We start from the raw sequence: 26,812 nt of genomic DNA on the forward strand, positions 1-26,812 counted from the left end.
TTGAATCCAGCGACAACTACTTCACAACGCAGGGTTGCCAATTTTCTTTTCATGTACCCCTGCCGTCATCACCATGCATGTCATTGCCCCCAAAAACCCCCAACTCTGAAACACATGCGCACCCTTGCCTTCCTTTCTCATGACTTTTGCCCCTTTCCCATCTTGCGCCCTCTTCCCAAGACAACTTGAAACGCGGCCGCCCCTCCATTCCCAGAACCAATGAGAACAACGTGCATCTTATGTGGCTTTGTTAGGCCATTTTCCCCAACGAATCGTTCGTTATGCATACACCTTTTCGTGATATTGAGTAATGCCTTTTGTGTTGTTTAGATCTATACCTGGAATGTTGCAGCACGATTCAAACTTTATAATGATAATAAGAAGAAAGAAAAAAAAAAGGAAAGGACTCGGGGGTAAACAAGTGAAAACGCTCAACAATCGGAGCATAAATACAAATGCAAGAGAGAATGACGGCAACGGAAGCAGAGAGGACAGCAAAACGAAGTGAAGAAAAAAGCCACCATTCCTGTCCACTTGACCTCTTCTTGCCCAAGCGACAAATCAAACGGGATATCGTAGAAGAATGATGAAAACAAGAAAAAAAATCCATTTCATCCTAAGAAGTGCCACCTGCACCAGAAAAAAAACATGCCAAGATGCCCGTCTTTCACATTTCCATGCAATCAATCAGTCAGGCTTGACGTTACAATGTGGCCAAAATGACACAACTCGAAAATAAAATCAATGTTCCCGTGGCCGTGACCCCCGATCCTGTAAACGCCATACTTGTGTTATTAGATGTAGGGGTTTCTGCTCCTCCATGCCCCATTTTGTCGTATATTCGCTCGGCCCGGTAATTCATGGCTTCTTAGGTATTTATTTAGCATGCTTCTTGAACGCCAACAAATCCGCCAGCGTGCCTAGAGGGCAACCGTGTTTGAGAAAGTCGTGCGCCAGCAGCTCATCCGCCGAAGCACGGCTCTTGACATCCACGCATAGACAGACAGACAAGAAGGCCTTGAGCTCCTTGCTCAGTCTGTCCGGCTTCTTGAGGCGTGGCGTGCCGTTGGTGGCAATCAGGTACAGCGCCTTAAGAGGCTCCTCGTTGAGGTACGGTGGCTCAGATTCGATCATCTCAATCGCCATAATACCGAGAGACCAAATATCCACCTTGGGACCATACTCCTTTTGTTTGACCACTTCGGGCGCCATCCAGTATGGTGTGCCGACCATGGTGGCGCGCTTCGACTTGGCATCCGTGAGTTTGGCGCAGAAGCCGAAATCGGCTATTTCTTGTTAGCAACGGAAGAAAGGGACAACGAAAGCAAAGGGGGCGAGAAAAGTAAAGGCAAAAGCAGAGACTAAAGGACATACTGATCTTGACATTGCCGCGGGCGTCCAAGAGGACATTGTCACTCTTGATATCACGGTGGATAATGTTTTGTCTGTGAAGATGTTGGAGGCCACGGCAAGTCTGTCGAGGTTAGCATTTGTTCGAAAAGACTCTCCACGCCAGAGAAGCTTGGGCTTACCTCGTGGCAGATGGTCGCAATCTGCTCCTCAGAGATGGAGGGGTTGTTGTCAATGACATCCGTCAGCGCACCGCCCTCCATGTACTCCATGACGACCCAGAGCTCGGCGTTGTTGTTACGCAAGAAGGCGTCAAGGAAGTTGACAATGTTTTTGTGTCGACTGTCCTTCATGACCATAATTTCGTTGACAATCAGCTCCTTGCGAGGCTGGTGGGCGAGATCCATTTGCTTAATGGCAACCTGGGCTCTGGGACCCTGTTGACGTAGAACATCGCGGGCGATACCCACAGCAGTCTCCTTGATCTTGGCCACGTAAACGGAGCCGGAAGCACCCTGACCAATCTTCTTCTGCTTCGAGTAGGAAAGATTGGGATCGTCCTTGGAAACGACTTCCTTCAGCCTGGCCATGACTTCGTTCTCGGACATGGTCGACATGCGGACATCCTGCTTCTTTTCGGCAGGCTTGGATAGCGCGGCTTCGGCAGCCTTGACGGAGTCGCTTGGGGGAGCATTCTGAGAAGGCTTTGGGGCCACATTCAAAGGCTTAACAGGCGCAGGCAGGCGGGAGGTGCCTTGGCCTTGACCTTGAGGAGGACGCTGCTGGCCCTGCTGGTTGCTGGGCTGATAGCGGGGCCCTTGGTTGGAGGAACCATTCTCACGAGGACGCTGACCGTTGGGATCGCGACTGGCACCGGACTGGGGGTTGACGGGAGGTCGTGAGGAGCCGCCATTTGAGGGAGGAGCGGGCGCAGGCCTCTGTGCGCGCAATTGCTGAGGGTTCTGAGGGCCTTTGGGAGCAGGTGGAGCGGCTCTGGTAGGGTTGAATCGATCGGCTTGGTCGCGCGAGGGATCGCTCGAGTAGCCACCACCGACTTCTTGCCGAGCTAAGGGGGTCTTGTGTTGAGGCAGAGAAGCGTTGTACTCTGCCAGCTCACGACGTTCCTGCTCAAGTTGCTTCTGACGCTGCTCTTCTTTTCTAGCATTTTCGAGTTGCTGACGCTGCTGGAGTTGCTGCTGCTGCTCAACTTGACGAATACCGTTGGCGCTAGACTGTGACGAGGCGCTGAATGAAGATGCCTGGTGGGTAGGAGGCGCGGGGCGGGGAGGAGCGATTCCGGCGCCGGGATAGCCGAGCTGCTTCTGGGCTTGGGCGGCGGCGGGAGGGGTGGGCGTGAGAGAGGGATACTGGTTGGGGTTCTCGGCGCGCTTAGCTAGGTCAGTGTAGAAATCGAGAACTTCAAAGACTGCCTGGGGGTTGCGGTAGTAGTCTTCTTTGGTGATGGCGGAAGAGTTGAGTAGCTTGGACCACTCAGGAGGCAAGCCCGTGAATTGGCCTGTTTGAGAATCGAAGCCGACATGGATGGCGTGGGAGAAGTTGGTGGGATTGCTGACACCGCCCATGTTAGGGGAGGCGCCATAGATAAGATCAATCCACTCATAAAGCTCATCGTCAGACTTGACCTTTATTTGGAGGGTTTTCGTCTGACCGTCGTCATCGCCGGGGTTGTTGGAAGCGCAATCAAGACGGCGCTTAATCTCAAAGATGATACCTTGGGTCTCGACTCGGCCGACGTTGAGGACGTCCTTGAGGTAGATTGTGTAGGAGACCTTGCCACCCTCCGTCTTGTGGAAGTCGAGTGATTCTTTGCGAAGGATGAGGTACTTTTGCTTCCAGATTTGAATGAAGTTTTTGCCTTCTTTGACCGTGGCCCAGCCCTCTTTCTTGATGGCGACGCCGCCCATGCCGTCGGCGGGGTTGGTTTGCTGACGGGCTATGGGGAGGGAAATGGTCGAACCGGAATAGGTCGAGGTGGCGGTGCCGGGGATGGGGGAAATGGCCATGCTGGCCATACTGCTCGTCATGGTCATGCTGCTGGCTATGCTGCTGGCGCTGGACATGCTGCCGGGGATGCTATTCGTGTTTGGCATGAGGTTGAGCCTGGGTCTGTCGGTGGGGGGCCGCGGCGCAGGGCCTGGGTTCATGAATTGGCCCGACGAGTATACACTGTCAGGAGAGGCGGGAGAGCGTCAGCCGTGGTACTGGTGGAGGGCAAATTGGGGGCGCGGTCTCGGGAGAGGAGGCTCCCGGTGATGTCAAGCATATGCCGGGCGGGAGGAGGTAGAGGGGGTTTGCGACATATTGGATTAGATTTAGTATTATGAGAGCCAAGGTGAGATCATGTGCAATGCTGGCTGTCCAATGGAGCGGCAAGCAAAGGACAGAGATTGGCAAGACTGGCGAGACTGGATGAGGATTGTCTGCGGAGAGAAACGTGACGCACGAGGCAAACAGGATTGAAGATGCCGCAAGGTTGGCGCCGGAGGGGTCGTCGGGCTGAAGCGGGTGAGACGGGGCGACAATGCGGAGCGACTAACGAGCAAGACAAGGAAACCAGAGCGCCCAAGAATACACAAAAAGAAGTTCGCTATGTTGTGCAACGGTATAACTGGCAAAGGAGTAAGGGGGTAAATAAAAGTCCAAGGCCGAGTTTAGAAGCGTAGTTGAAGTGGACACATGTGGTTGGAGGGAGGGGGGGAGGCGGTCTGTCTGGTGGTGCTGTCTGTGTCGCCAGCCAGCTAACAGTGGTGGTGGTAGAGTGGTGATGGAAAGGAGGAGAGAGGAGAGCGGGGGAGGAACTGCGGCGGCGTCGGCTCCTGGCAATGGCGACAGGCTTTGCGACGGGGTAAAAGAAAAGAAAAGAAAAGGACGAGAGACGTCGTGCGGAAAGCAAGAAGAACAAAGATGGAGTCGGCAAATCACCTGGTTGTATTGTAGGTGGTTAGTTGTATGATGGCGGGACGAGGTTGGCTGGCCCAGCCTTGAAGGAGGAGTAGGAGGAGGAGTACCTTTGGGAGCTACCAGTAATAGTAAGCGGAGAGGGGAGAGTGAGAAGAGGGTCATGGCACAAGACACAGGACTGGCACATGAATAAGGATGTGCACCTTGGCAGGCAGAACAGGGGAAAGGAGACGGACGGGAGGGGACCGTCCACCGTCCACCATCCACCATCTACTGTAACTATCGTTCCGCCACCAAATGCCCACCACTCACCACCAACCAGCCCAGCCCAACCAGTGGTGGCTGGCATCTTCAATGCAGCTCATGATCCAGTGCAGGCAAAAAGGGTGAAAGGCAACCAGTCAGCCAGCCAGGCCGACCGTGGAGGTCAGGGAAGTCAGGCAAGTCAGCCCATATTCAGTGAGACAGTGGGCTCGCTTGTCTAAGTTGTTTTAGGGAGGCCGTCTCTAACCAAACTCCAGGTAATCCTGGCTACCTTACCGGCCGTTCTGTCCACGCTGGAAACCGTTTCTACATCATCTCATCCTGCCAGATTTAAACTCGCGAATTCCCAACGGCCCAATCGCCAGCTATCGACGTCATTGCCTATTGACGAACCTCCAAACTTGCAAACAGCCCATGATGCTGCATGCACCGACGTCACAAACTAAGGGTCCTCTCGCCCCTCTTCGGCCCCCCTTCCCTTCCCTCCTTTCTCACATCACAGACCGAGCCAACAACATGCTGCACCCCATGACCAGTCATCAACACCCTTCCTGTGTCAAATTGACATCGCCGGCCCGCCAACCGCCCAGCGCCCAGCCCGCACCTGTCAATGCCAGCCAGTCGTCAAACCTCCAAACCCCGAACCAGCCAGCGACCTGCATCAGAAAGGCCATCGACCACAACGTCATCCTCCCTCTCCGCTATCAACTCAACCTTTTTTGCACATTTGATGCTAATTTACTGCTCGCCAAGCGACATCTCCCTCCAGAAACCACGAACCCCTCGATGGCGCCACGGCCCCAGAACCCGCCTTGTGTTGCTCTCCACACCCCATGCGTGTGTTCAGGAGAAAAACACACCCCAAAGTGATATCAACTATCACATTTTATTATAACCTGTACCCAGAAAAAGAAACGGGCAAGAGAAACATTGAACGAAAAGTCAACCCGGTATCTAGGCCAAATTTACCAACTGTGAAAATGTAACCGCACAAAATACTGCCATTGCACATATCCACTCTTTGCTAGAGATGAGCAAACAAGACTAGAAAAAAAGAAGCAAATAAAGAAAACAAGAGAAGGACAAAATGCTGCAGAATACGGGGCCAGACTTTGCATAACGAAATAAACCACCATGTTGTAGACAAATCAGGCCTCACAACCTTTTCTGCACCAGCTGAAACGCTTGCCAGCCGCATCTTCCCCTTTCGCCACAGCCCTGCTGCTCCCCCTCACCATCACTTCACCTCGCCACATGAGTCCTTTCCCTCATGCGCCATGCAAGTCCTTTATCATTACAAATGAAACAAATTTCAATAGAAAACAAGGCAGTTAATACTCATGACCCTCTTCGCCGAGTTCCACGACGCACACAGAATAAAAGACGAAGAAAAACGAAAACGTGGTCCGATATAGATAAGCCAAAGGCCCTGATCGACCCTCCTCCGACGCTGAGAAACACGGCCGTTTCACGATTGTATTTATACGTGCCCCTCCGGCCGCTCCGCCCGCTCTCCAACGCGGGACGTTGCTGGCTCGCGAAACAAACGACGACACTCGCCTTGTTTGGGGCTTGATTCCTCAGCACTAATCGTCATCCTCTTGGAAGAAGAGAAAAAAAAAAGGAAAAAAAAAGGGAACAAATCGGAGGCCTCTGCTGATCATGCTAAACGCTTGTGATCTTTCATACTTATTTCGAGTCAATTCTATTTCTTTGAGCCATTGCTTGACAAGTCACTGCTTGATACTCCATTCTATACAGAGCAACTGCATGACATCCTCACATGTTCATAACGCCCTTCATTCTATATGAATAACATTTACGATATATTCCATGTAAGCTTTTCCACCTCATTCTCCTACACGCTCCCCAGACATCTATCGCTGAGCAACCTCCACTTCCTGGCCCTCAAACTTGGGCAGCTCCGACTGGATTTTGGCCCAGTCCTTGCTGCCGTCCACCAGGCTCCTCACTGCCTCGAGGATCTTGGCCTCGTCCGCCCGCACCTGCGTCGTCGAGTCACGGTCGCGCAGCGTAATCGTCTGGTCTTGCAGCGTCTGGAAGTCCACCGTGATACCCAGCGGCGTGCCGAGCTCGTCGTTGCGGCTGTACCGCTTGCCGATGCTCGCCGACGAGTCGTCCACGCGGCTCGAGATGCCCATCGCCCGCAGACGCTGTGACAGCTTGCGCACCTCGGGCTTGAACTGCGCGTTCGACGATAGCGGCACCAAAAGGACCTTGGTGGGCGCCACGGGAGGAGGGAAAGAGAGGACCTAGAATAATGCATGTTAGTAAATGCGTCTGTTGCCCAATAAATGTGAAATCAGCAGCATCAAGACTACTTACACCGCGGGCCTCGTCAGTGCCATCATTGCCGCGAGTCCAAAAGTTGTGCTCAATCAACGAGTACAGGATACGGCCGATACCAAAAGACGGCTCAATGACGTTGGGCGTGAACTCGCGCGTGTTCTCGACGCGCTTGCGGAACTCGATCTTGATCGAGTCGCTCGTCACCTCGGCCTTGCCGTCGCCGACGCCGGGGACGTCGAGCGTAATCTTGCCACCCTCGGTTAGCTGCTTGGAAAAGGCTTCGCGTTGCTCCTGCGTCGTGGCCTCGAGCGCCGCTTCGACCGCCTTAGCGTCCTTCTTGAATAGCGGGCCAAACTTCTTCTTGTCAATGTCCACCTGCCACTCCTCAATGACGAGTGGCTTCTCCAGGCGCTCGCGCACCACCAGCGGCGCGCCAGTCTTCTTGGCATGCACCGTCAGGTCGTACGCGCTGCGGTCGGCACAGCCGACACACTCAACCCAGCCAGTTGTCGTGTAGAGCTCCGCATCCCAGCAGTCGCATGCGTAGTGGGCCATCTCGTTGGCCATGTGCTGACGGAAGCGCATCTTGCTCATGTCGACACCAATCTTTTGCAGGAACAGGTGGATGCGGGCGAGGAAGTAGCCGAGCGTCTCGTTGTCAACGACGCCCTCCTTGACAGCCTGGCCAATCGTCATGGTCTTGGTCGTCGTCTTGCCCGACAGTTGCGTGCCCTTGTCGAGCAGAACGAGCTCCAGGTTCTCGACCTCGTGGAAGCGGCTGTGCTTCTTGCCACCCTCCGGGTCGACGTAGTGCTCAATCTCTGCCATGAGGAACTCGCGCACGCGCAGAAGGCCGGCGCGAGGAGAGATCTCGTTGCGGTACGACTTGCCAATCGACGCAGAGGCGAACGGCATCTGCGACTGGTTGAACTCGAGTAGCTTGGCAAAGTTGAGGAACTGGCCCTGGGCAGTCTCGGGGCGCAGGAAGCCGGGCAGGTTGCTGCTGGGGCCGATGGAGGTCTGGAACATGAGGTTGAAGGCGACAGGCTCCGTCGGCAGCAGGCCGGTGGCGGGGTTCTTGAGATCGTACTTCTTGATGAGTTCGCCGAGCTCGGGGCCGCCGTAGTTGTCAATCTTGGCGAGAACCTCCTCGTACTCCTGTACGACAGCGTCGTCGAGTTTTACGGCCTCGGTCTTGGCCTTCTTCTTCTTTTTCTTGGGGTCGTCCTCCTTCTCCTCCACCTTTTGGCCGCGAGCCTCCTTGTCGCCCTTCAGCCGGGCCTCAAGGACGGCCTCGACAAAGTGGTCGGCGCGCATGATCTCGCCATTCTTGGGGTCCTTGCACATGAAGTCAGAGAATTTGTCGACGTGGCCGCTAGTCTTGAGGATGTCGTGCGGGGTGAGGGCGGTGCAGTCGACCTCGAGCATGTCCTCTTCGAGGACGAAGTGCTTGCGCCAGATGTCGACAATGTTGGCCTGAAGGGCGCAGCCAGGCGGGCCGTAGTCGTAGAGGCCGCCGACGCCGCCGTAAATCTCAAAGGACGGGGTGTAGAACATGCGGCGGCGCAGCATGGCGTCGAGGACGGGCTTGTCGAGGGGTTGGCCCTTGAGGGTCGTGGCTTGCGACGTCATGGCGGCGTGTGACCTCTGCTGGTTCTTCTTGGATCGGTCTACCTGGAAGGCGTATCGTGCTGGCGCGGTGGAAAAGCACCGCTGTGGTTGTCGTGGGGGACTGTGTTGTCGATGGTTGTGGGAGGGCGAGGCGGGGTGGTGTCTGAGGTGGGATGTTGACAAGCTGTGACTGCAAGTGCTGGATCTGAGTGGAGCTGGGCGAGAAAACAGGCGACAGATTGAAATCATTCACAAAAATTTCCCAATGACTCTTATAAAGAAAAAGAAGAGAAACCAAGACAATTCGATCGTTGTCTTGCGTGAGTCACGAGAGAAAAGCTGGAATTCCGTGCGCCGGAGCTGTCCCAAGGCACGGAGGAGGGGTCGTGTGTGGTGGTTGGTTTGGTGACTCAGGGCACTGTAGCTCCAGCAGCAGTGGTGGAAGGCGCGCTGTAGCAATTTTTTTCAACAGCCGCTTGGCTTCTCCACTGGAGGTTATAACAGGAGGAAAACGGCGAGCTTTCAAGGAGCGGGTCGGCAATTGCGCGTATCTGTCGCACGGGAGGGAGGATCGCGGAACAGGTTGGGGGGAGTTGGAGCAAGACGAATGCGTTGAACTATGCTAAACGAGGGTATTATCGGCAATGATGATACAGAGTTGATATGGTGTTGGTGCAGGCGCGTCGAGGTAATTGGAAAGGGGATCCCGCAGCATTGACGCCGCATCTCCAATCCAACATTTTAGTGGACTGACAGCGCTAGACACGGCAAGTGCTCAGGCACCCATAGGCGCTGAGGCAAGCAAGTTTTATTCGTCAACCCCACTGGCTAACTCTCCCATTTGTCTCCACCTTAATTTTTCTGCCAGTTCGTACGCCAACTTTTTTTCGTCAATTGACGACGACGTCCATTACCAAAGCCGCACATTTCGCCTTCTCGCCGCACTCGCCCAAGATGCGTCCCCTTACCGAGCAAGAAACGAAAACGCTATTCGAGAAGCTCGCCAACTACACTGGCAGCTCTCTCAAGAACCTCATCGCCCCGCTCGACGACTCCCCCAACGCCGACCGCTACGTCTTCCGCCTCCAAGGGAACCGAGTCTACTATGTGCTCCTCTCCGTCGCCAACCTGGCCACGTCCATGGCGCGCGACAATCTCTTGTCTCTAGGAATCTGCCTTGGTAAGCTGCTTCCCTCACTAAAAGAACGAGAGAGAGAGAAAAGGACAAGGACTAACTGGTCTACAGGCAAGTTCACCAAGACGGGCAAGTTTCGCCTGCACATCACCGCCCTCCCCATCCTTGGCGAGCACGCCCGCTGGAAGGTTTGGGTTAAGAGCAACGGCGAGATGCCCTTCCTGTATGGCGGCAACATCGTCAAGGCCCACGTCGGCCGCTGGTCCGACGACTGCCCCGAGCACCAAGGCGTCGTCGTCTACAACATGAACGACACGCCGCTCGGCTTCGGCGTCACCGCCCGCAGCACCGCCGAGGCTCGCCGTCTCGACCCGACCGGCATCGTCGTCTTCCGCCAGGCTGACTGCGGCGAGTTCCTGCGTGACGAGGACAACCTGTTTGCCACTGGTTGAGGGACGACGCCGTGACACCACACGATGCAATTCGAAACGAAAAAAGAAATATTAAAAACGAAGCGGTCTGACGGCGGGGCAGATGCCTTGTCTGGAACGAGCGGGGGGTGGAAAAGCGAGATGGTTTCTTGCAAAAGTCTATACCATATTGAATGGGGTTTCGGCGTTCAAGGTCACCAAAATTCGGCTACATGGATTGACATGATGTGTGGACATTTTTTTGCAAAATTTTCATGTTCAGGCGTTTATTAGGGTCAATTTCAAATTTCAAATGATTAATTACTATCCAGAACAACTCTGGCGTCGGCTATGCCTGCACCAACCGGTTCGTTAAGTCACCTTCAAATTTAGTTACTGTGGGAAGAAGATAAGAGAGAACGACCAGAGTCAAAAGTATTCATTCTCAAAATGGTAAAAAGATAACTATAAGGTTATATGTCGTCAATGTGTAGAAAATATCCCAAACTCCGAAAGCATCTCTGGTATGCATATATGCCATTCATAGTAAAATAGATCAATGTCCTGGTCATGATGTGTAATTATGCCATGCTCAGGGTCGGCGACACAGGCCGGCTGTTGTTGCGGATAAAGGCAATGTGCGACCGATGAGCGACGTACTCGCTGTCGGCATAGCCGAGTAGCTCGCCAATCTCGACGCTCTGGTGGCCCATGATGCGGAAGATCTCGGTCGAGGCGTAGTTGACCAGCGCGCGACCGACCTCCTCCGGGACGCCGTCCCACATCTTGCCGTTGGGGCCGGGTGTCTTGCGGCGGTTCACGGCGACGATGCGGACGGGTTCGTGTGAAGCAAAGTTGCCCTCGACATCGACAACACCGACGGGCAGCAGGCCGGCCTTGCCGAGCAGTGCCTTGTGGGCGCCGGCGTCAATGTAGACGGTGCCGTGGGGGCTCGGCGTGTGAAGGAGCCAGAAGTGGCGGTCACGGATGGGGTCGCTGGAGGGTAGGAAGCGCGTGTGGAGAGGGGGGCCGGTGAAGTCGGCGCCCGAAGGAGCGAGGAGGTTGAGGGAGGTGGTGCGGGAGAGGGGGTTTGCGCTCTCAGGACCCTCTATCACCGAGGATCTGGGAGAGCTGTAGAGGTAGTTGACGATGCCCAGGATGTTGCCGGGATTTGACGACCGAGTGATGATAGTCGTCACGCCAGCCGAGGTGCCCAGCTTGGCAGCAATAATTTTGGTAGTCATGCCGCCGGTGCCGAGGGAGGAGCCAGCACTTGAGACTGTCATAGTTTGTTAGTACGTGGGCTAATTACGCCGAGATGTGTCCAGGCAGCTAGTGGGGAGACGTACCATCGGCTTCCAGGGCGCCAATGTCCTCGACAACCTCGATCGCGCGGGCGTCGGGGTTGGTACGAGGATTCTTGTCATAGAGACAGTCGACGTCGGTCATGAGGAACAGCATGTCGGCGTGGATCATGGCTGCGGTAATGGCAGAGAGGGTATCATTGTCGCCGAACTTGATTTCAGATACGGCAAGGGTATCATTTTCGTTAACAATGGGAATGACGCCGATGTCCAACAACTCGTTGAATGTATTTTGGGCATTCAGGTAACGGGTGCGCTGCAAGATGGGTGGTGCCGATTAGCGCGGATCTAAACTCACGATGTATGGCGGGCGATCGGGTTCCTGTTCCTGGTGTGTGGTGTGGATGCGGGTGTGCTTACGTCTGCAATGTCATTCCTAGTAAGGAGGATCTGGGCAATAGGCTGGTCCAAGTGACTGAAAAGGCTGTCCCAGAGGGAAATAAGACGGCACTGTCCGATGGCAGCCAAGGCCTGTCAAAGAGAGCAGACAAAGGTCAGTTTCGGTTTGGCAGCGGGATTTATGATTTCTGCTGGGGGAAGTGCATACCTGAAGTTGGGCCAGATGCTTGGGACGGCGATCAACGTCCATGCGTCTCAAGCCGACACCGATGGCACCGGAAGAGACGATGACGACTCTGTGGCCATCTTTGCGCAGCTTGACGGCAGTATCGACAATCAAAGTCAGGATAGGCAAGAGAGGCTCGTGAGTCTTTTCATCGACAATGGAGCTTGTGCCTGTGATTGGCGTGTTAGTCGGGGGCTGATGATAAGAAAAGGCAGAGAGATGGAAGCTTTTCTCTTTCCATCCTCCTCATTCGCAGATAAGGGACAAGATGCATACCTAGTTTGATAACGACGGTAAGAGGCTGAGCTCTGCGGATGCAAGAAGCTTTGGCAGTCATGATTGTCAGCGGGGGGTGTGATATCAAATGATGATGAAGCGTGTAATTTGAAAAGAAGAGGACCGAAAAACACTAATGGCCATTACTCCAGCTGAAGTTGTATTCAACAGGACTGCTTTCTTTCTCGGTCTGAAATGACTCCTTCACGTTTCCGAGGAGAGCAGCCTGGCGACCCCCTTTGTATTTAAAGGGACCTGCCCCGGAGCCCGCGAGGCCATGCAAACTCTGTCAACAACAACAGAGAGGGCAGTGCGAGGACAATTGGGAACAAAGGTACATGAGTACATACCTTGGTCACTTGTAACTGGCAGCATTTTCACAAGCCGGTTTGGCAGATCGATGACACAATCCCTGCGCTACTACGTACGAGGCTATTATGTCGTTGGAAGAGAACGGGGCTCTGCCACACAAGGTCGCAAAGCGTTCGAGTAGCGTCGTAGCTCGAGGCAAGTTAGACAAGGGCCGGTCGAAGGTACCTCGCACATGCGTTATGTACGTCTGCCCAGCCCAGCTCGGGTTCCACCGGAAGGGGATTCGGTCAATCAGGGCGCGCCTTTAGGTTGGGACGGTCGAAGGGCTGGTGGGATTAGCGTTTTGGACTGCCCAAAGCAGTGCACGCCGTCGAAATGCTGCAATCCATGCAGGTAACGGTTTGAACGGAGGGAAGCGAAGGCTGTGTGCTGGTGTGTGGTTGGCTTTTGCTCTTCCATGTGGGCAGAAAGCGGGCGGTGAGTGTGGGCTTCCTTTCTTTTGTGCGCCTTTGCATTGATCTGTGTGGTGGAAAGGACGAATAAAGTGGTGCGGTGCGGGTGGGGGGAGGGGCAGCAGGACTCATGTAAGCAAGTTGGGCGGGCGGTACGTAGCTACCTCGTGTTTGACGTTTTTCTAGTTTGAAATTAAAAAAAAAAAAAATAGAAAATTCATTCTTCTGCCGGAAAAATTGTAAAAATAGGGATTTGTTACATGTGGCGTCGTTGATACATTGATCTACTGCCGAACTCATAAGCGACAGCAAGTACCGAGCACGCTGCGACTCGCAAAGTGGCACAGCTTTCCTGCTCAGTGGCTTCGGATGCCCCAAAAGGGATCAATAAAGAGCCGCACTTCAGCCAGTCGGATCCGCCTCACCGCCCTGCAATCCCCTCGCGGCGACGTACGCCCAGGCGCTGTCGTGCACTAAAACCCGCAAATCATGCAGGCTGGAAGGCTGGGATGCGCCTGCGCCTGCGCCGCCTGTCACTACAGCGAATGCCCCTGTAGCCGCACGTTAGAGTGCCCTTAGCGTCCGGCCTGGCAGAATTCCTGCCCCGAGGGAAAAGGTACATGTTCGACTTGTACCACTTGTACTCCTGCCACCCAAAACTACCAAACCCGCATATTCCCCAGAATCGACGAGTTACCGTGGTCGCCTTGGCCGCAGTGACGTTGTGACTGCATGGATTGAAATTTTCATTCGTTGTTCTTTACCATTATTGTTTGGGATTCATCATTTTAGTGTCCAATTTTTTCGGTTTCATTTTTTCATTTTTTATTTTAATTTTGCGCTAGCTTTGCGCCTCGCCGGAGCCTATTGACGTTTGCAATTCCCGCATAGACCAAACACGGCAGAAATAACCTCCTCGCGTCCGTTTATCCCTCCGTCCATCCATCCATCCAATGCCTCATCCTCCCGACGCTGCTGGCATAGGTGCAGCGGCAGCTGATGCCGCTGCTGCTCCTGCCGCAGGTGCAGCCACCGCCGCCAAGCAGGTCGTCAACGATCCCGCCCGCACCGGCTTCGACCCCCAGACCAAGTGGTGGATGAACTACTTCCGCATCCTGTCCGGCCAGATGACCCCCGAGGGCCAGTTCCACTATCGTGAGTGGCGCTACCGCGTGCACGAGGAGCGCGACTGCAAGCGCTGCGAGCAGCACCGCGACTGGCTCTTCGCCTACTCGCCCGTCGTACGCTTCCTGCGCGACAAGGTCGCCGACCTCAACGGCCGCCTCGACGCGGCCAACATCGTCTGCCGCCGCTGTCCCGCCCGCCTTGAGGTCGACGACAAGGCCGCCGACGGCCTCGCCGTGCACCGCCAGTCCGGCGGCTTCAGCCCGGGGCACGGCATCCTCATCTGCGCCAACGAGATCCGCGACCGCAAGCACCTCGAGGACACCCTCGCCCACGAGATGGTGCACGCTTGGGATCACCTGCGCTGGAACGTCGACTGGATGGGCGACAAGGACCTCAAACACGCCGCCTGTACCGAGGTATGTTATCCCAATGACATGAGATGCTCATCTCACTCAATTCACAAGCCTCTCCCTCCTTTTCTCATTTCCTCGTGTCGCATCACCACTATGCACATCACTCATCCTCAACCTCGCTCGCAAATCATGCACGCGCACTGCCGAGCCTCACTTCCTCCCTTCTTTCTCCTGTCACGCCATCCATGTACATCATTTCCCCTTTCCAGCTCTGCCAACTTTCCGCAAGCTCGCTCCCTAATGCACCCTGCCCCTCCCCCATGCATTCGAGTTCACACGACAACGCCCACGCAACCCCCAATTCCCCAAGTCGCTCCAGGCTAACCGTTGGTGCTCTTTTGCGTGCCCATTGTAAATAGATTCGCGCATCCATGCTCAGCGGTGAATGTCGCTGGACTCGCGAGGCCTTTACCCGCGGGAACTGGACCCTCACGCAGCAATTCCAAAACTGCGTCCGCAGGCGCGCCATCCAGTCCGTAATGGCCCGGCCGCGATGCAAGGATGACGTCCAAGCCACCCAAGTCGTCAACCAGGTCTGGGACTCGTGCTTCTCGGATACCAGACCATTCGACGAAGTATACCGATAGTTGTGGGGAGAAAATCATCATCCAGACAACCGCAGCCACAACGCCATAGCCTACCCTTCATTCTCCGCACTCCTCTTCATCCCTCTTCACCTGAGGGCACTATTTCATGCAAGCCTGCGTTTAGCTTACTTGTATATTGTACCATTACATTACATGTCGGTTCGAGGGCTGGCTGACAGTCGGGCTCACCTACATATGCCCTAATCTGGCCCGTTGGCCCGACCAGCCAGCCTCGTCTTCTTTCACTCTTGTACATTAAACGCTCAATACGACGTTGACGATACCCCTCCCGCTCGCATAGCCCAATACCATACAAGCCATGTATCAGAAATCAAATTTTTCTTCTTCTTTCCAAAAGCAACAATGAATAAATTCAGTAAAATGTAAAATGTCCCGTATACAAGGCTGTGTCGTAGCATGCATATAAATCAATGTAACCAAAAGCAACCAAGCCACAACTTGAAAACGAAACCCCGAATGACTCCTTCACATGCTGCCTAAATGCGCACCCCCAGTTATTTCCTGGTGTAGTCGACCTATTAAAAAACTCCCAAGAGGCATTGCAAGAATGATTAGACCAGAGTAAGAAAAAGACGCATCGCGCTACTGCCTGTCCGTCCAAGCAACTACGTCATAAGTGCCGCGCCTCTTCAGCTCACTTATACGACTTTTCCCTATTCGCAACCCGCTCGCCCTTTACGCAGTGTTTAACTATCCAAGGGTGTAGCGGGATCTGGTCGAGAGGAATGCGCTTCTCAGGGTCTAGAACGAGCAGCTGCAGAAAATCGACATTAGCATCCTGGCTGTAAAGACTGGAGATTTTTTTGGGTCTTCTTGTTGATCCGCAGTCGCGTGTTGCAGCTGTCGGTAGTTTCAAGTTTCAGGGTGTAGTATTAAAAAGAGGAGCCAAAAGACTGGGACAACGCAACGGCCAAGGGAAGTACGCGTGTATAGTACGGCAAGAGAAGAGAGAGAGAGAGAGAGAGAGAGAGAGAGAGCAATCGCATACCTTTTTGATCAAATCGGCCGCTTCTGGGCTCACAAACGACGGCACCGACATGTCTGCCCTCGCAATCCTCCGCTGTGTCATGGTCGGCGTATCCTCAAACGGCGCCTCACCAACGAGGAACTCGTACGTCAAGACGCCCAAGCTCCAGAGATCGACCTTTTCGTTGTAAAAGTTCTCCGACTGGCCAGGCCGCAACATCTCGGGCGGCAGGTAGTCGAGCGTGCCACACATGGTCTTGCGGCGGTTGTTGGGCGCGTGGACGCTCCAGCCAAAGTCGGAGATCTTGAGCTCGCCGTGGATGCCGACCAGGATGTTTTCCGGCTTGATGTCGCGGTGAATAACATGCTTACGGTGCAGGTAGCGCAGAGCCGACGTCATCTGCGCAATGTACTGCGCCGCCTTCCACTCGGGGAAGCGGCTCTCCTTGCGCAGGTGCTTGTACAGCTCGCCCTTGCCGGCAAACTCGAGGATCAAAAAGACGCGCTTGCTGTCGTGGAAGTGGCCGTACATCTGCAGCACGTTGGGGTGCCGCAGATTGCTCTGGATCTCGATCTCTCGCCGCACCTGGCGCTCGACGCCGCCGTGCCGCAGCTCGTTCTTGTGCAGCACCTTGAGGGCGCAGATGAAGCCGCTCGTCCGCTCCCGCGCTAGGTACACGCGCCCAAACTTGCCCTTGCCCAGCGGCCGCCCAATCTCGAACATGCCGAGGTGGAACTCGCGTGGCAGCATGGGCTGGTGCGCGATGAGCATCGCCGCCGCCTTGTCCTCGGCCGTGCCCGCGGACGACTCTTCCGAGTTGCGGGCGGACGAGGAGGCCGAGGACGGGAGCGCCTTTCGGGTCGGAGCGGGAGGCGACTGGGGGCCGGTGTGGTGGTTGTGGTTGTGGTTGTGGTTGTGGTGCTGGTGCTGGGCGAGCTTGCGATTGATGGCTTGTGACGGCAGGGTAACCGAGGCGGAGACGGGGTTGCTGGCGGCGTGTGATTGTAGAGCGACCTTGAAGAGGTTCGTCCGACTGCTTCCGTGCGGCAGTTGTGTCGTAGTCGTGGTGACCTGTATGCGCAGCACACTTTTGCATTAGCATCTTGGCACCTGTAGAGTCAAGGCAACTTCCAGCCGTAAACGAAGCGAAGTGTCAATCAGTCAACGAGAACCAGAGACCAGTTACGTATTCGTCTCTGGCCATTCCGTTTCCTGCCACTGAGCCCGTCAGCCAGTATGTCTTGCGTACCTTGGTCTTGGTGTATCCAGAGTCATTCTCATCCATCACCGACATGCGCTCGAAGCGAGCCTCTAGAGTGCGAGTGGCTGCCATCTTTGCATAAAAATGGTGCTGTTCGATGATATATAAAATAAGAGGCGGTAAAGACCCCAGTCGAGAAGGGACGAGGGCGAGGGCGAAAGAGGTGAAACGCAGCAGAGGTATCGCAAGGTTTCTATTGCTTGGTCGTCTATAATGCAGAACGGGATGCTCTTGTCGAATTCAAGTGAAATCTACTAGGTGCTGGTAGTTCCCTAGTTCGTTAGGATAGATGTGCTGGTGGACTGAGTGGCCGATCAAGTTGCGGAGCATCTGCTTCTGGTCGAACCAAACATGGGTTGTTGCTGCAGCAACCGTACCCAGCCTAATCATCGCAGCCAGCGACCGCCATAACTCTACAAAGCAGCTTGTTTTGTAGTATGGATTTTTTAATCGAATGGCACATTTTCTTGTTAAAAGAGGAATGACTATAATGCCATCTCATTACAGTTGACTAACTAGATGTCTAGGTTTGAGAATACTGACAAGCTGTCATGCTCTCTCCGTTTGTCTGATGTGGATGTTCCCAGGATGCCCAGGACCATAACTAGAGCCATTTCGCAACTTCAGAATCGCTGTGCTTTACCTTTTCCATATTTGCCCCTTCTCTTTCCTTGTCTCTTCGTTTTCCCTTTGCTAGTTTTTCCTTTTTTTCCCTCACTTTTTCCGTTTTTTCTCTTTTTTTTTTTTCTGTGTTCACAAAAAGATGAACGAACATGCAAGTTGCTCCAAATTGCAATCCATGCAACTGTAAACACGCAAACCAAACCCAACCTTTGACAAAGCGAAAGACATCTGATCAGTAGTGACCGCACAGATAGTTCAACGCAGAGCGACCCCATACAGGGAGCCATCAACCTTGAATATCACTCCAGCCTACACAACTACAGACGCGCACACGCGCTTCCCAGCAATCTCCACGGTGGAACGCCTCCAAGCTGATTCAGGCAGACGCTTAACGACGGCGCGGGATCCATCTCTCAAGGCGTTCAGGTCGACACACAAGGCGCTATGAAGCTCGTGGAAGCACATGCCATTGGATGCGTACTCTCTGAGTTCCTTCGCGCCGACCCGGACGCTCCCGGGGAGCATGGCGTGCACCTTCTTGACGTCCAGCAAGCGCTCCATGGCCGTGGCTGCGCGCTGGACGGCTGTCTTGAGCAGCACGTACTGGGCTTCAGGAACGAGCCGGCGCATCCCGATATAGGCGTTGAGCCAGTGGATGTCATGCTGGCAGTTGATGTCTTCAACCATGTATTCCAAGACCTCATGGCTCATGCAGTACACGTACTTGAGATCGGCCGGGCTGATGAGGCCTTCCCTGACCAGCCCGAGGTCGTAGACCAGGTCCCCCCACAGATTGACATTTTTGATGCGATCGATGTAACGAAGGATCCTCCAAGAGTCGAATTTGACTGATCTGCCACGTTGCGAGGCGTCGGGACCTGCCGTGGCAGGAGCCGTGAAGGCCTTAAACCAGAGAACTCGAAAGGCCTTGTATGCAACCCAGATCTGGTCCAGGCCATTCAGGTCGTTGGGGTTTATCGAAAATACGGCGGCGATGATTGGCTCAGGGGGCAGGCCACTCAATGCTGCCATTGTGTTAGTAGCAGCCGCATTCTCGTACGCGCAGACTCGGTCCTGGCGCAACTTCCACAAGTCAGTTGCCGCTTCCTTACAACTACCATTTGCGTTAGCAGGGCAGAAGGGAAACGAGAATTGGAAGATTGGGCGGCAATCGTCTGCTTCAATGGTACGCAGACAGTCGTCATATAACCGGTCGCATCGCTCGCATCGGAACGCATATCCCTCTAAAGACTTGTCGAAATATGGGTCGTTTTCGCCTCTCATGTTGATGTACCAATTCTTATAGTCAGTATTCATTGACACCCGGATATCAAACGCTTCAGGGAAACGCAGAGAGCGGTGGACTCTGGCCAGATTGTCTTGGCCGTGGACTTGATCTTGAGCCATGCGAGTCCACAAATGCCAAGGACCGCATATTCTCTCCGCATGCAGTATATGTTGGGGTGGCAGGGCCTCTTCCCATGTTTCTGGCACTTTGTCCGGGTTTTTCCAAGCAGCGAACTTGTATTTGCGCTCGTTGATGTGAACGTGGCCACATCCTCCGATCCTGTTAACCAAGACCGGCGTTCCGTCCCTGTTAAGTTGGAAGAACAACATTGCTTCGTTAGTAGTATAGTGGATTAAAGTGATTGAACTGTTTGTATAGTGGATCGAACTCCTCGAACGGCTGGGGTGATAGACTGAGACGGCCGAAGTGATGGATGAATGATTGGAATAGCACTTGACTGACGATGCGCAATCAGTAGTGCTTGGAGTAATGAGTTGAACCTGATGAGACTGGAGTCAAGTAGGAGACCTGAAGCAATTAAATACCCCAAATAGTATCTATGAATGAAAATGAGGAGGAATCTAGAGTTCCGAATGACAAAGTCTAACAAGAGGCGTTTGAACCAGCTCGGCGTACTCCCACATATCTTGGAGCCAAACTTGTGCAGGATAACCTAATTATCAAAATAGCTCAAGGCCTCACCAATTACAAACTTAAATTTCAAGGGAGCTACACGTATCTATCGAAAAGGCCGCAATAGAAAGAATACTTTGGTGGGGTGCCCAATGTGTAAGTGTTTTCTCGCAGCTGGTGGCGTGCATGCAAGTGTCCTTTGCGATTTAGCTACGGAGGTTACTCAAAGACCAATGAATGGGATAACGAAAGTATACAGTGCAGAGCCCCCATATTATAAGAAACTGGAAAATACTTCCTGTGGAAGAAGGGAAACTTGTTTGGCTTGTCTGCAAGCGCAGCCTACAAGCGCAGACGCACGACTCGACGAGCGGCGAGCATGGATTATTCTGAACAGTAGTTTTCTTACTACAGTTACTCTCTGATTCATATATCTCATTGGATAATTTATGAAATTAGAGCAAGAAGACAAAAAAAGAAAAAAAGAAAAAAGAAGAACGAGGAACCCAAGTATACGGACCACGCAGTCCAGAGTGGGTGGGGATGACAGGCTAAAAAATAACAAGTCCACCGTCCAAGTCGTCCAAGCTTCACCAACTCAATCCACGGCCGGCGACTAATTTCAAACGCAGTTCTTGCAGTCATCCAATCGCACCGCAACAAGTCCCTTAATTAGGCAAACCCGTTCGCACGCTAAGAAATTACATTCGGAAATCGAGAAACAATCTCAGACCCAATTCTCGCGCGAGGGAAGACTAGAAACGAGCCCCGCGAACCTGAAGGCGTTCACCCCTCCAACCAACCAACCCGCCACCATGAACCACATCCGCTCGCCCAACGAGCCGCACCCGAGCGCCGCGGCAGCTTCCCCCCCTCCCTCCTCCTCCTCCTCCTCCTTCCCCTCCCCCTCCTCGCTGGACGCCGCGACGACGACGCACTCCCAGGGCCGCTTCCGCATCGCCACGCGCAAGCTGCCCATCTCCAAGGCCGGCGCCATCGACGCCATGACCGCGCGCATCGGCATCCCCATCCCCGAGATGATCTTTGGCGACAACCTCGTGCGCGTCGCCCACGCGCCCTCCGGCTGGACCCTCGACTTCACCGCCCCCGACGCCCTCGACGCCGTCGACAAGACCGACCGGTGCATGCTCAAGGTCGCCTACGCCCGCGACTGGGAGAGCACCCGCGAGGGCACCACCCAGAAGATCAAGGAGGTTGTCAAGCCCTACGACTGGAGCTACTCCACGACGTATGCCGGCACCGAGAAGCCCTCGACGAGCGGCGTGCGGCTGCGGGAGAGCGTGGAGGATGTGATACCGATTGAGCTGCTGAAGCGCCGCGACCCGATACTGTTCTTCGACGAGGTGGTGCTGTACGAGAGCGAGCTGGATGATAACGGCATCTCCGTGTACAGTGCCAAGCTGCGCGTCCACGAGCACAGGATGCTGCTCCTGTGCCGCCTGTTCATGCGCCTGGACAATGTGATTGTGCGCATCCGCGACACCCGCGTCTACGTCGACTTCGACACCGAGCAGATCATTCGCGAGTACACAGCCAAGGAGGCCAGCTTTGAGCAAGTAAAAACGGTAAGCACTTTCCGTATCCCCTGGCTCGTGAGAGAGTCCTTCTAACGAAACAAGGCACTGTACCGTTCTGGCCGCTTGCCTGACGACATCACCATCGGCCTACGGGACCCCAACATTCTCGACCCGTTCCTCAAGACTGTCGAGCGTAGGAACGAGTCTGTGTCACTGAAGAGTGCCTAGACTCTTATCGATTTATGATGCACGATTCTCTCTTGAATGATAAAATGATTAGATGTATGAAAAATTAATCCACACTGGATCGATTCTGCATAATAGAGTGGCTTTTGCCCCATTCTGTACATAGATACACACAACTCTAATGACTGGCTACATTCAGCATGCTATTGCTAATGATGGCTCTTGACTTTTATTCCCTCTTTGTTCCTCGGTTCTTTTGACCGAAAATGCTTTCCCTCGTCTCATTCTAGAACCTCCGTCTATAAACAGTCGACCAGACAATGCATTCGCTAACTACAAAAAAAAAACAATACAATATGCAGTGAGTCGATATGGGGCCACTACATCTCAAAGAACCCATCATCCTCATCCTCCTTCTCGGTAGAAGCCATGGCCTCGCGCATGAGACGGCGACGCTCCCTGCGATTCAACCCGTCCGTCTTGGCGCCGCTCTGCTGCGCACCACCTGCCGCCGACTCCGTCTTGCCATCGCCAGTCGCCTTGCCTGCATTATTGCGCTGCGCCTGCTTGGCAATGACCTTGGCCATCCTCTCCTTCTGCGGCGGCGTTTTGGCGGCGTGCGATCGGGGCTGGCTCGCGCTCGCGTCATCGTCGCCTGTCGCTGACCGCCGCTCTCGAAGTTGTTTCAGCGCCTCAGGCCCTTCCTCCATGGCCCTTTCCACGACCTTCCACATGGGCGGGCGCTCCGCCGCCAACGTGGCCTTTGCGGCCGGGACCTTCTTCTCCCCCTCGCCGCCCTCGGCTTCGTCACCCTCCTTCTTCGCAGAGCCGTACAGGCTGATGTAGACTTCGGCGTGGGGATGATGTATTGTGTATGCCTCGTCGACTTGGGCCATGTGTAGGTTAGCTTGGATTTTGCTGCGCTCTTCGTCGTCGGTCGCCGCTTCGAGCTCGCGCTTCAGTTGTTTGACCAGACGCTCAGCCTTTTTACGCTCTGGCAGCATTTCTTGTTAGTACGAAGTGATGGACGCTGTTCGGGTTCGTCCACCACCCACCAAAAAACCTGACCATGTGGTATTTCGAAATCATGGCGCTTCTTCGCCTTTGAAAGCTCTTGTCGGAGATGGTGTTCTTGTGAGCAGCTAGTTCGCGCTCCATTTCGTTGCGCAGATTCGCGGGAATCTCATTATTGCGGGACATCATGCGCTGAATGCTTCTCGTTCTCTTCTTCGCCCATTCCGCCGAGCCTTGCTTGGCCTTGTGCCTGCCCGTACTGAATCCGTGCTTTTTGCTGGCGTTGCCACCTGGGCCTCGATCTCGCGAATTCTCGTCCATGGTTTGGATATCTTATCCGTACGCCCCAAGTCACTTTGGAAGAGAGTTAAACCAGCCGCTTAGCCTCTTATGACAATTTGAAGTAAGGGTTCACAAATTTAGGTTTCTGCAACGAGCCTTGAAATGCTGAACCAGGAACTTTTCGAAAGGCTGGAAATATTTCTTGGCCGATAAGCTGATAACGATTTCGATGTGGGGTCCATCACGTGTGGCACCAACCATGGGCAGCTGTTGTGGGGAAGTTCGCCCGAAGCTCCCACCTGTCGACGACCTTGCATCACGACCCTGGTCGCATCTCAACTTGCATTTTACAGGCCAGCGATTGGACGATGCGACAGGCGTCACGCAGGATCAATGGCCTAGATTTTTGGCCATTGATACATCAATTCGAGACTAAGTGACGAAACGATCTACGGCGCGAGCTTCTACCCCCTTTACGACTCATATCACCCCATCCAATGCAGACGGCTTCGCCTGAATGCGCCGCGGCCTAAATCGACCTCAAAATGGACCGTCCGGAGCCAGGCCTTATCAAGTGGACTGCCAATCCACATTTAGACAGCTTTGTGCAGGTCAACCTCCAAAGTCGACATGTCCAGATTTACGAGGCGAATGGCTTTGCACGCAACGGCAGATTCGACTACGTGCGGCGTGTCCGACATGACGAGTTCCCCCCTCTAACGACGTATGACTGGTCGCCATGCGATCCTGGTCTGATCGCGGTCGGTACCAGTGGAGGTGTCGTGAATCTGCTGCGAGTTGACGATGGCTCTAATGCCTTTGTCGAGCTGGGCTTGAAAATGGCGAGAAACTGTCACGCTGTCGCATTCAACACGACAGGCTTATTAGCTGTCGGCCTGGACCGCGTTCGAATGGACCAGAGCTTACACGTTTGGGACATATCGCGCTTGTCATTGATAGAACCACCCATGCGGGGTTTCCCGCCTGATGCCCACGACCACGTCGACAACATTGCCCACCTAGAACCCAGCGTTTCCGTCTCCAGCCTCAAGTTCTTTGAAGATAGCCCGCATACACTTGTCGCCGGTATCAAGTCGCACGGCGTCAGGATACACGACCTACGTGACCCGAATCCAGCCGTCACCTTTCATACGAGATGCAACAACAATATTGCCATTGACTACGCTGATCAAAACTACTTTGCATCATCCAGCTTGGATCACCCCGGCGTCATGATCTGGGATCGACGAGCCAGTAATCGCCCTCTAGCGTCAACATCATATGTACAAACTGTGGAGGAAGATGATATGCCATGGGGGGCTGCTTTGCGCCTCGACCATGCCATCGAGACTGACCATGATCCATCCGCCGTGGACGAGCGACACTCTATGATTCGATCACTCCGCTATTGTCGCAATCAGCGCGGTCTATTAGCCATTCTCTCACGCACAGGCGAACTTCGTGTGCTTGACACAAAGAAGGATTCGCCATCCCCTAGCATTACGACAGAGCAAGGACCGGAACTGTTACATGTGGAGAGATCACATGAGCTCGATCAATCCTTCAGATACAATTCAAGGAAGAATGACCGCATTGTGTCTTTTGACTGGGTTACGCTGGGATCGCCGGATCTTAATCCGAGACTGCTTGTTCTGCGAACCAGCGGCAAGTTTGATATTCTGGAAAAGCCATCAGCCTCGACACAACACGCATACAAGCTCATTCCATGGCAATCACCTCATCGCGGCTTGGAATCTGGCCAGTCTTACCAAGATATCATGCAATTCGACCCTAAGCAAGGCATGGAAGTTCTTGCTGCCACGCTTGTAGACCAGGCACTGCACGATGTTCCAATTTTCGGCGCCGACAAGATTGCTGTCAAACAAGGCATCGAAGAAGCATTGAAAAACCAAGACTCGAGCTCTGTTATAGTTGAGAGAGTAAACGAGATCAACGCCCCGCTTCCAGAAGCGTTCTATGCGTCCAAGACGATTGCGGGCAAGCTTCGCTCCGTGCGCAATTACATCAAAGACTTGGAAACCAAGATTCCTTCGACGGTAGGCCGATCACGGGTTCCAAATGAACTGTCCCTAGCAACCAATAGCGTCGAATCATGCAGGGAGTTTCACGAAGCGCTTCTGTCGGCAACTGTCAAGACCAGTGGCTTGCCGAGCGAAGCACAAAGCGTGGTCGATCATGCCATGCTGTTCCGCGCCAAGGAAAAATATCTCTTCGACCCTACGGTCAACAGACAGATTGTATCTGACGACCCCTGGAAACGATATGTGTGGGATTGGGTCGCTGGTCAGTTTCAGCGCGTGCTACTACATAATCCTTGCTAACATAACGATAGACGCCGAACTGGCCGCGTACGATAACAGCTTGGTGCTCTCCGGCGTCGATCTCAGCTATCTTGGCGTGCATGCGATATGGACAAACGACCTAGGTTAGCTTTCCATGACCGTGGCTAACTTTACTTAAAGCTAACAAACCAGGACGTAATCCAAAAACGAGAACCAGCCCAGGCACCACGAATCTTCCTGACGCCTTGCAGTGGGAGCGCTTCATCGGGCCGTACTGCAAGAAGCGAAGGTTTCCACGGTTTGACACCGTCTTCACTAAGCGGCCGCATACGCGACAGCTGTGCCTGGAGATCTGCGGCTGGGGCGACCCCGAGTCCAACGACCCCAAGGGCTTCGAGCGTGACCCGTCGCCTGACTATCCAACGGCGATACACACCATGACGGCGTGCCGGTCGCTATTCCACGGAGATGTGCGGCACGCCATCGCCATCCTGAAGCGGGCGAGCGCGGCTCACCCCGAGCTGCTGTTCGTATCGCTGGCGCTGCAGCTTATGGAGCGTGGCGGCGGCAAGCAGCTCGCCAAGGAGCAGCTAGACTTTGATGATGCGGTGGCGTCCAAGACGGACCCATACCTGCGTGCCATCTCGACGCTCATAGCCACCGGCAACTGGTCCCTCGTCGCGGACCAGCGCTCGCTGCCGCTCGCGGACCGCGCCTACGTCGCCGTGCGCCACTTCCACGACGACGAGCTCACGAGCTGGCTCGACGAGCAGGTTGAGCGCGCCATCGCCGAAGGCGACGTCGAGGCCATCGTCCTCACCGGCGTCTCCGACACCCTCGTCGACGTCTTCGCCGCGTACGTCGAAAAGTTCCACGACTACCAGACGGCCACGCTCGTGCTGTCGCTCTGTTACCCTCGCTACATTGACGACTTTCGCTGCCGCGCCTGGCGCAACGCCTACCGCGCGCTGCTCCAGCGCCACCGCTTCTTCCTCCAGCGCACCAAGTTCGAGGTCGAGTCTACCAAGCGCTCCAAGCGTGACGGCTCCAACCCGCTCATCAAACCGCCCTCACGGCAAATTGCGCTGCGCTGCATCTACTGCGACGCCGAGACGTCCCTCGCGAACCACCATCACCATCACCGCGCCAGCAGCGGCGGCGGCGGCGTCGGCGGCGGTCCGCCTCCGCCCCCGCCGCCGTCCTCCGGCATGGAGTCGCGCAACCCTCTGCTGGCGACCAGCATCAACGCGGGAGTCAGCTGCCCCAACTGCGGGCGGCACCTGCCGCGGTGCGTCGTCTGCCTGGAGGTGGTTGGCGTGCCGCGCTCCGACCGGCCCGAGGAGCGCGACGAGACGCGCATGGCCGGCCGCTTCCCGACGTTCTGCATGCGCTGCGAGCACGTCCTCCACCTGGACCACGCGCGGCAGTGGTTCGCGCGCCACGTCGAGTGCCCGGTGCCCGAGTGCCGCTGCCGCTGCAACTTTCGCGCCAACCCGGAGCTCAACTATCACTAAGAGGAGGTGGACGGCGCCGGGTGCAAAGGAGGAGATAATACATGTACCAATGTATACCCATGAATTCTACTGGAACCATGTT

At 54.6% G+C, this 26,812-nt stretch overlaps 10 protein-coding genes across 10 annotated transcripts; 4 read left to right on the forward strand and 6 right to left on the reverse strand.

The window, feature by feature from the left end:
* Positions 1-876: 876 nt before the first annotated feature.
* Positions 877-3,461, reverse strand: ISF_01036 (Serine/threonine-protein kinase domain protein; the record flags this gene model as incomplete). The annotated part of the gene is made up of 3 exons (XM_018844643.1): positions 877-1,286; positions 1,375-1,474; positions 1,533-3,461. The coding sequence occupies 3 exons, from the start codon at positions 3,459-3,461 to the stop codon at positions 877-879; spliced, it is 2,439 nt and encodes an 812-aa protein (XP_018709093.1).
* A 2,952-nt stretch (positions 3,462-6,413) lies between these two features.
* On the reverse strand, positions 6,414-8,478 carry ISF_01037 (glycyl-tRNA synthetase 1; the record flags this gene model as incomplete). Its single annotated transcript, XM_018844644.1, has 2 exons — positions 6,414-6,809; positions 6,883-8,478. The coding sequence occupies 2 exons, from the start codon at positions 8,476-8,478 to the stop codon at positions 6,414-6,416; spliced, it is 1,992 nt and encodes a 663-aa protein (XP_018709094.1).
* Positions 8,479-9,411: 933 nt separating this feature from the next.
* On the forward strand, positions 9,412-10,044 carry ISF_01038 (60S ribosome subunit biogenesis protein NIP7; the record flags this gene model as incomplete). Its single annotated transcript, XM_018844645.1, has 2 exons — positions 9,412-9,637; positions 9,704-10,044. 2 exons carry the CDS (start codon positions 9,412-9,414, stop codon positions 10,042-10,044), a joined length of 567 nt encoding a protein of 188 aa, XP_018709095.1.
* A 539-nt stretch (positions 10,045-10,583) lies between these two features.
* Positions 10,584-12,268, reverse strand: ISF_01039 (glutamate 5-kinase; the record flags this gene model as incomplete). Its single annotated transcript, XM_018844646.1, has 6 exons — positions 10,584-11,281; positions 11,352-11,622; positions 11,665-11,688; positions 11,727-11,837; positions 11,914-12,101; positions 12,208-12,268. 6 exons carry the CDS (start codon positions 12,266-12,268, stop codon positions 10,584-10,586), a joined length of 1,353 nt encoding a protein of 450 aa, XP_018709096.1.
* A 1,656-nt stretch (positions 12,269-13,924) lies between these two features.
* Positions 13,925-15,099, forward strand: ISF_01040 (Peptidase M76, ATP23; the record flags this gene model as incomplete). Its single annotated transcript, XM_018844647.1, has 2 exons — positions 13,925-14,515; positions 14,872-15,099. The coding sequence occupies 2 exons, from the start codon at positions 13,925-13,927 to the stop codon at positions 15,097-15,099; spliced, it is 819 nt and encodes a 272-aa protein (XP_018709097.1).
* A 655-nt stretch (positions 15,100-15,754) lies between these two features.
* ISF_01041 (serine/threonine-protein kinase Eg2) lies at positions 15,755-17,420 on the reverse strand (the record flags this gene model as incomplete). The annotated part of the gene is made up of 3 exons (XM_018844648.1): positions 15,755-15,874; positions 16,109-17,158; positions 17,337-17,420. The coding sequence occupies 3 exons, from the start codon at positions 17,418-17,420 to the stop codon at positions 15,755-15,757; spliced, it is 1,254 nt and encodes a 417-aa protein (XP_018709098.1).
* Positions 17,421-18,281: 861 nt separating this feature from the next.
* ISF_01042 (hypothetical protein) lies at positions 18,282-19,004 on the reverse strand (the record flags this gene model as incomplete). Its single annotated transcript, XM_018844649.1, has 1 exon — positions 18,282-19,004. The coding sequence occupies one exon, from the start codon at positions 19,002-19,004 to the stop codon at positions 18,282-18,284; it is 723 nt and encodes a 240-aa protein (XP_018709099.1).
* A 1,704-nt stretch (positions 19,005-20,708) lies between these two features.
* On the forward strand, positions 20,709-21,659 carry ISF_01043 (TipA protein; the record flags this gene model as incomplete). Its single annotated transcript, XM_018844650.1, has 2 exons — positions 20,709-21,479; positions 21,534-21,659. 2 exons carry the CDS (start codon positions 20,709-20,711, stop codon positions 21,657-21,659), a joined length of 897 nt encoding a protein of 298 aa, XP_018709100.1.
* Positions 21,660-21,997: 338 nt separating this feature from the next.
* Positions 21,998-22,952, reverse strand: ISF_01044 (rRNA-processing protein EFG1; the record flags this gene model as incomplete). The annotated part of the gene is made up of 2 exons (XM_018844651.1): positions 21,998-22,611; positions 22,673-22,952. The coding sequence occupies 2 exons, from the start codon at positions 22,950-22,952 to the stop codon at positions 21,998-22,000; spliced, it is 894 nt and encodes a 297-aa protein (XP_018709101.1).
* Positions 22,953-23,458: 506 nt separating this feature from the next.
* Positions 23,459-26,730, forward strand: ISF_01045 (WD40 repeat-like-containing domain protein; the record flags this gene model as incomplete). Its single annotated transcript, XM_018844652.1, has 3 exons — positions 23,459-25,217; positions 25,267-25,359; positions 25,397-26,730. The coding sequence occupies 3 exons, from the start codon at positions 23,459-23,461 to the stop codon at positions 26,728-26,730; spliced, it is 3,186 nt and encodes a 1,061-aa protein (XP_018709102.1).
* Between the last annotated feature and the right edge of the window lie 82 nt (positions 26,731-26,812).

The sequence above is a fragment of the Cordyceps fumosorosea genome, assembly GCF_001636725.1.
Source record: "Cordyceps fumosorosea ARSEF 2679 chromosome Unknown scaffold_1, whole genome shotgun sequence".
Classification (NCBI taxonomy): Eukaryota; Fungi; Ascomycota; class Sordariomycetes; order Hypocreales; family Cordycipitaceae; genus Cordyceps; species Cordyceps fumosorosea.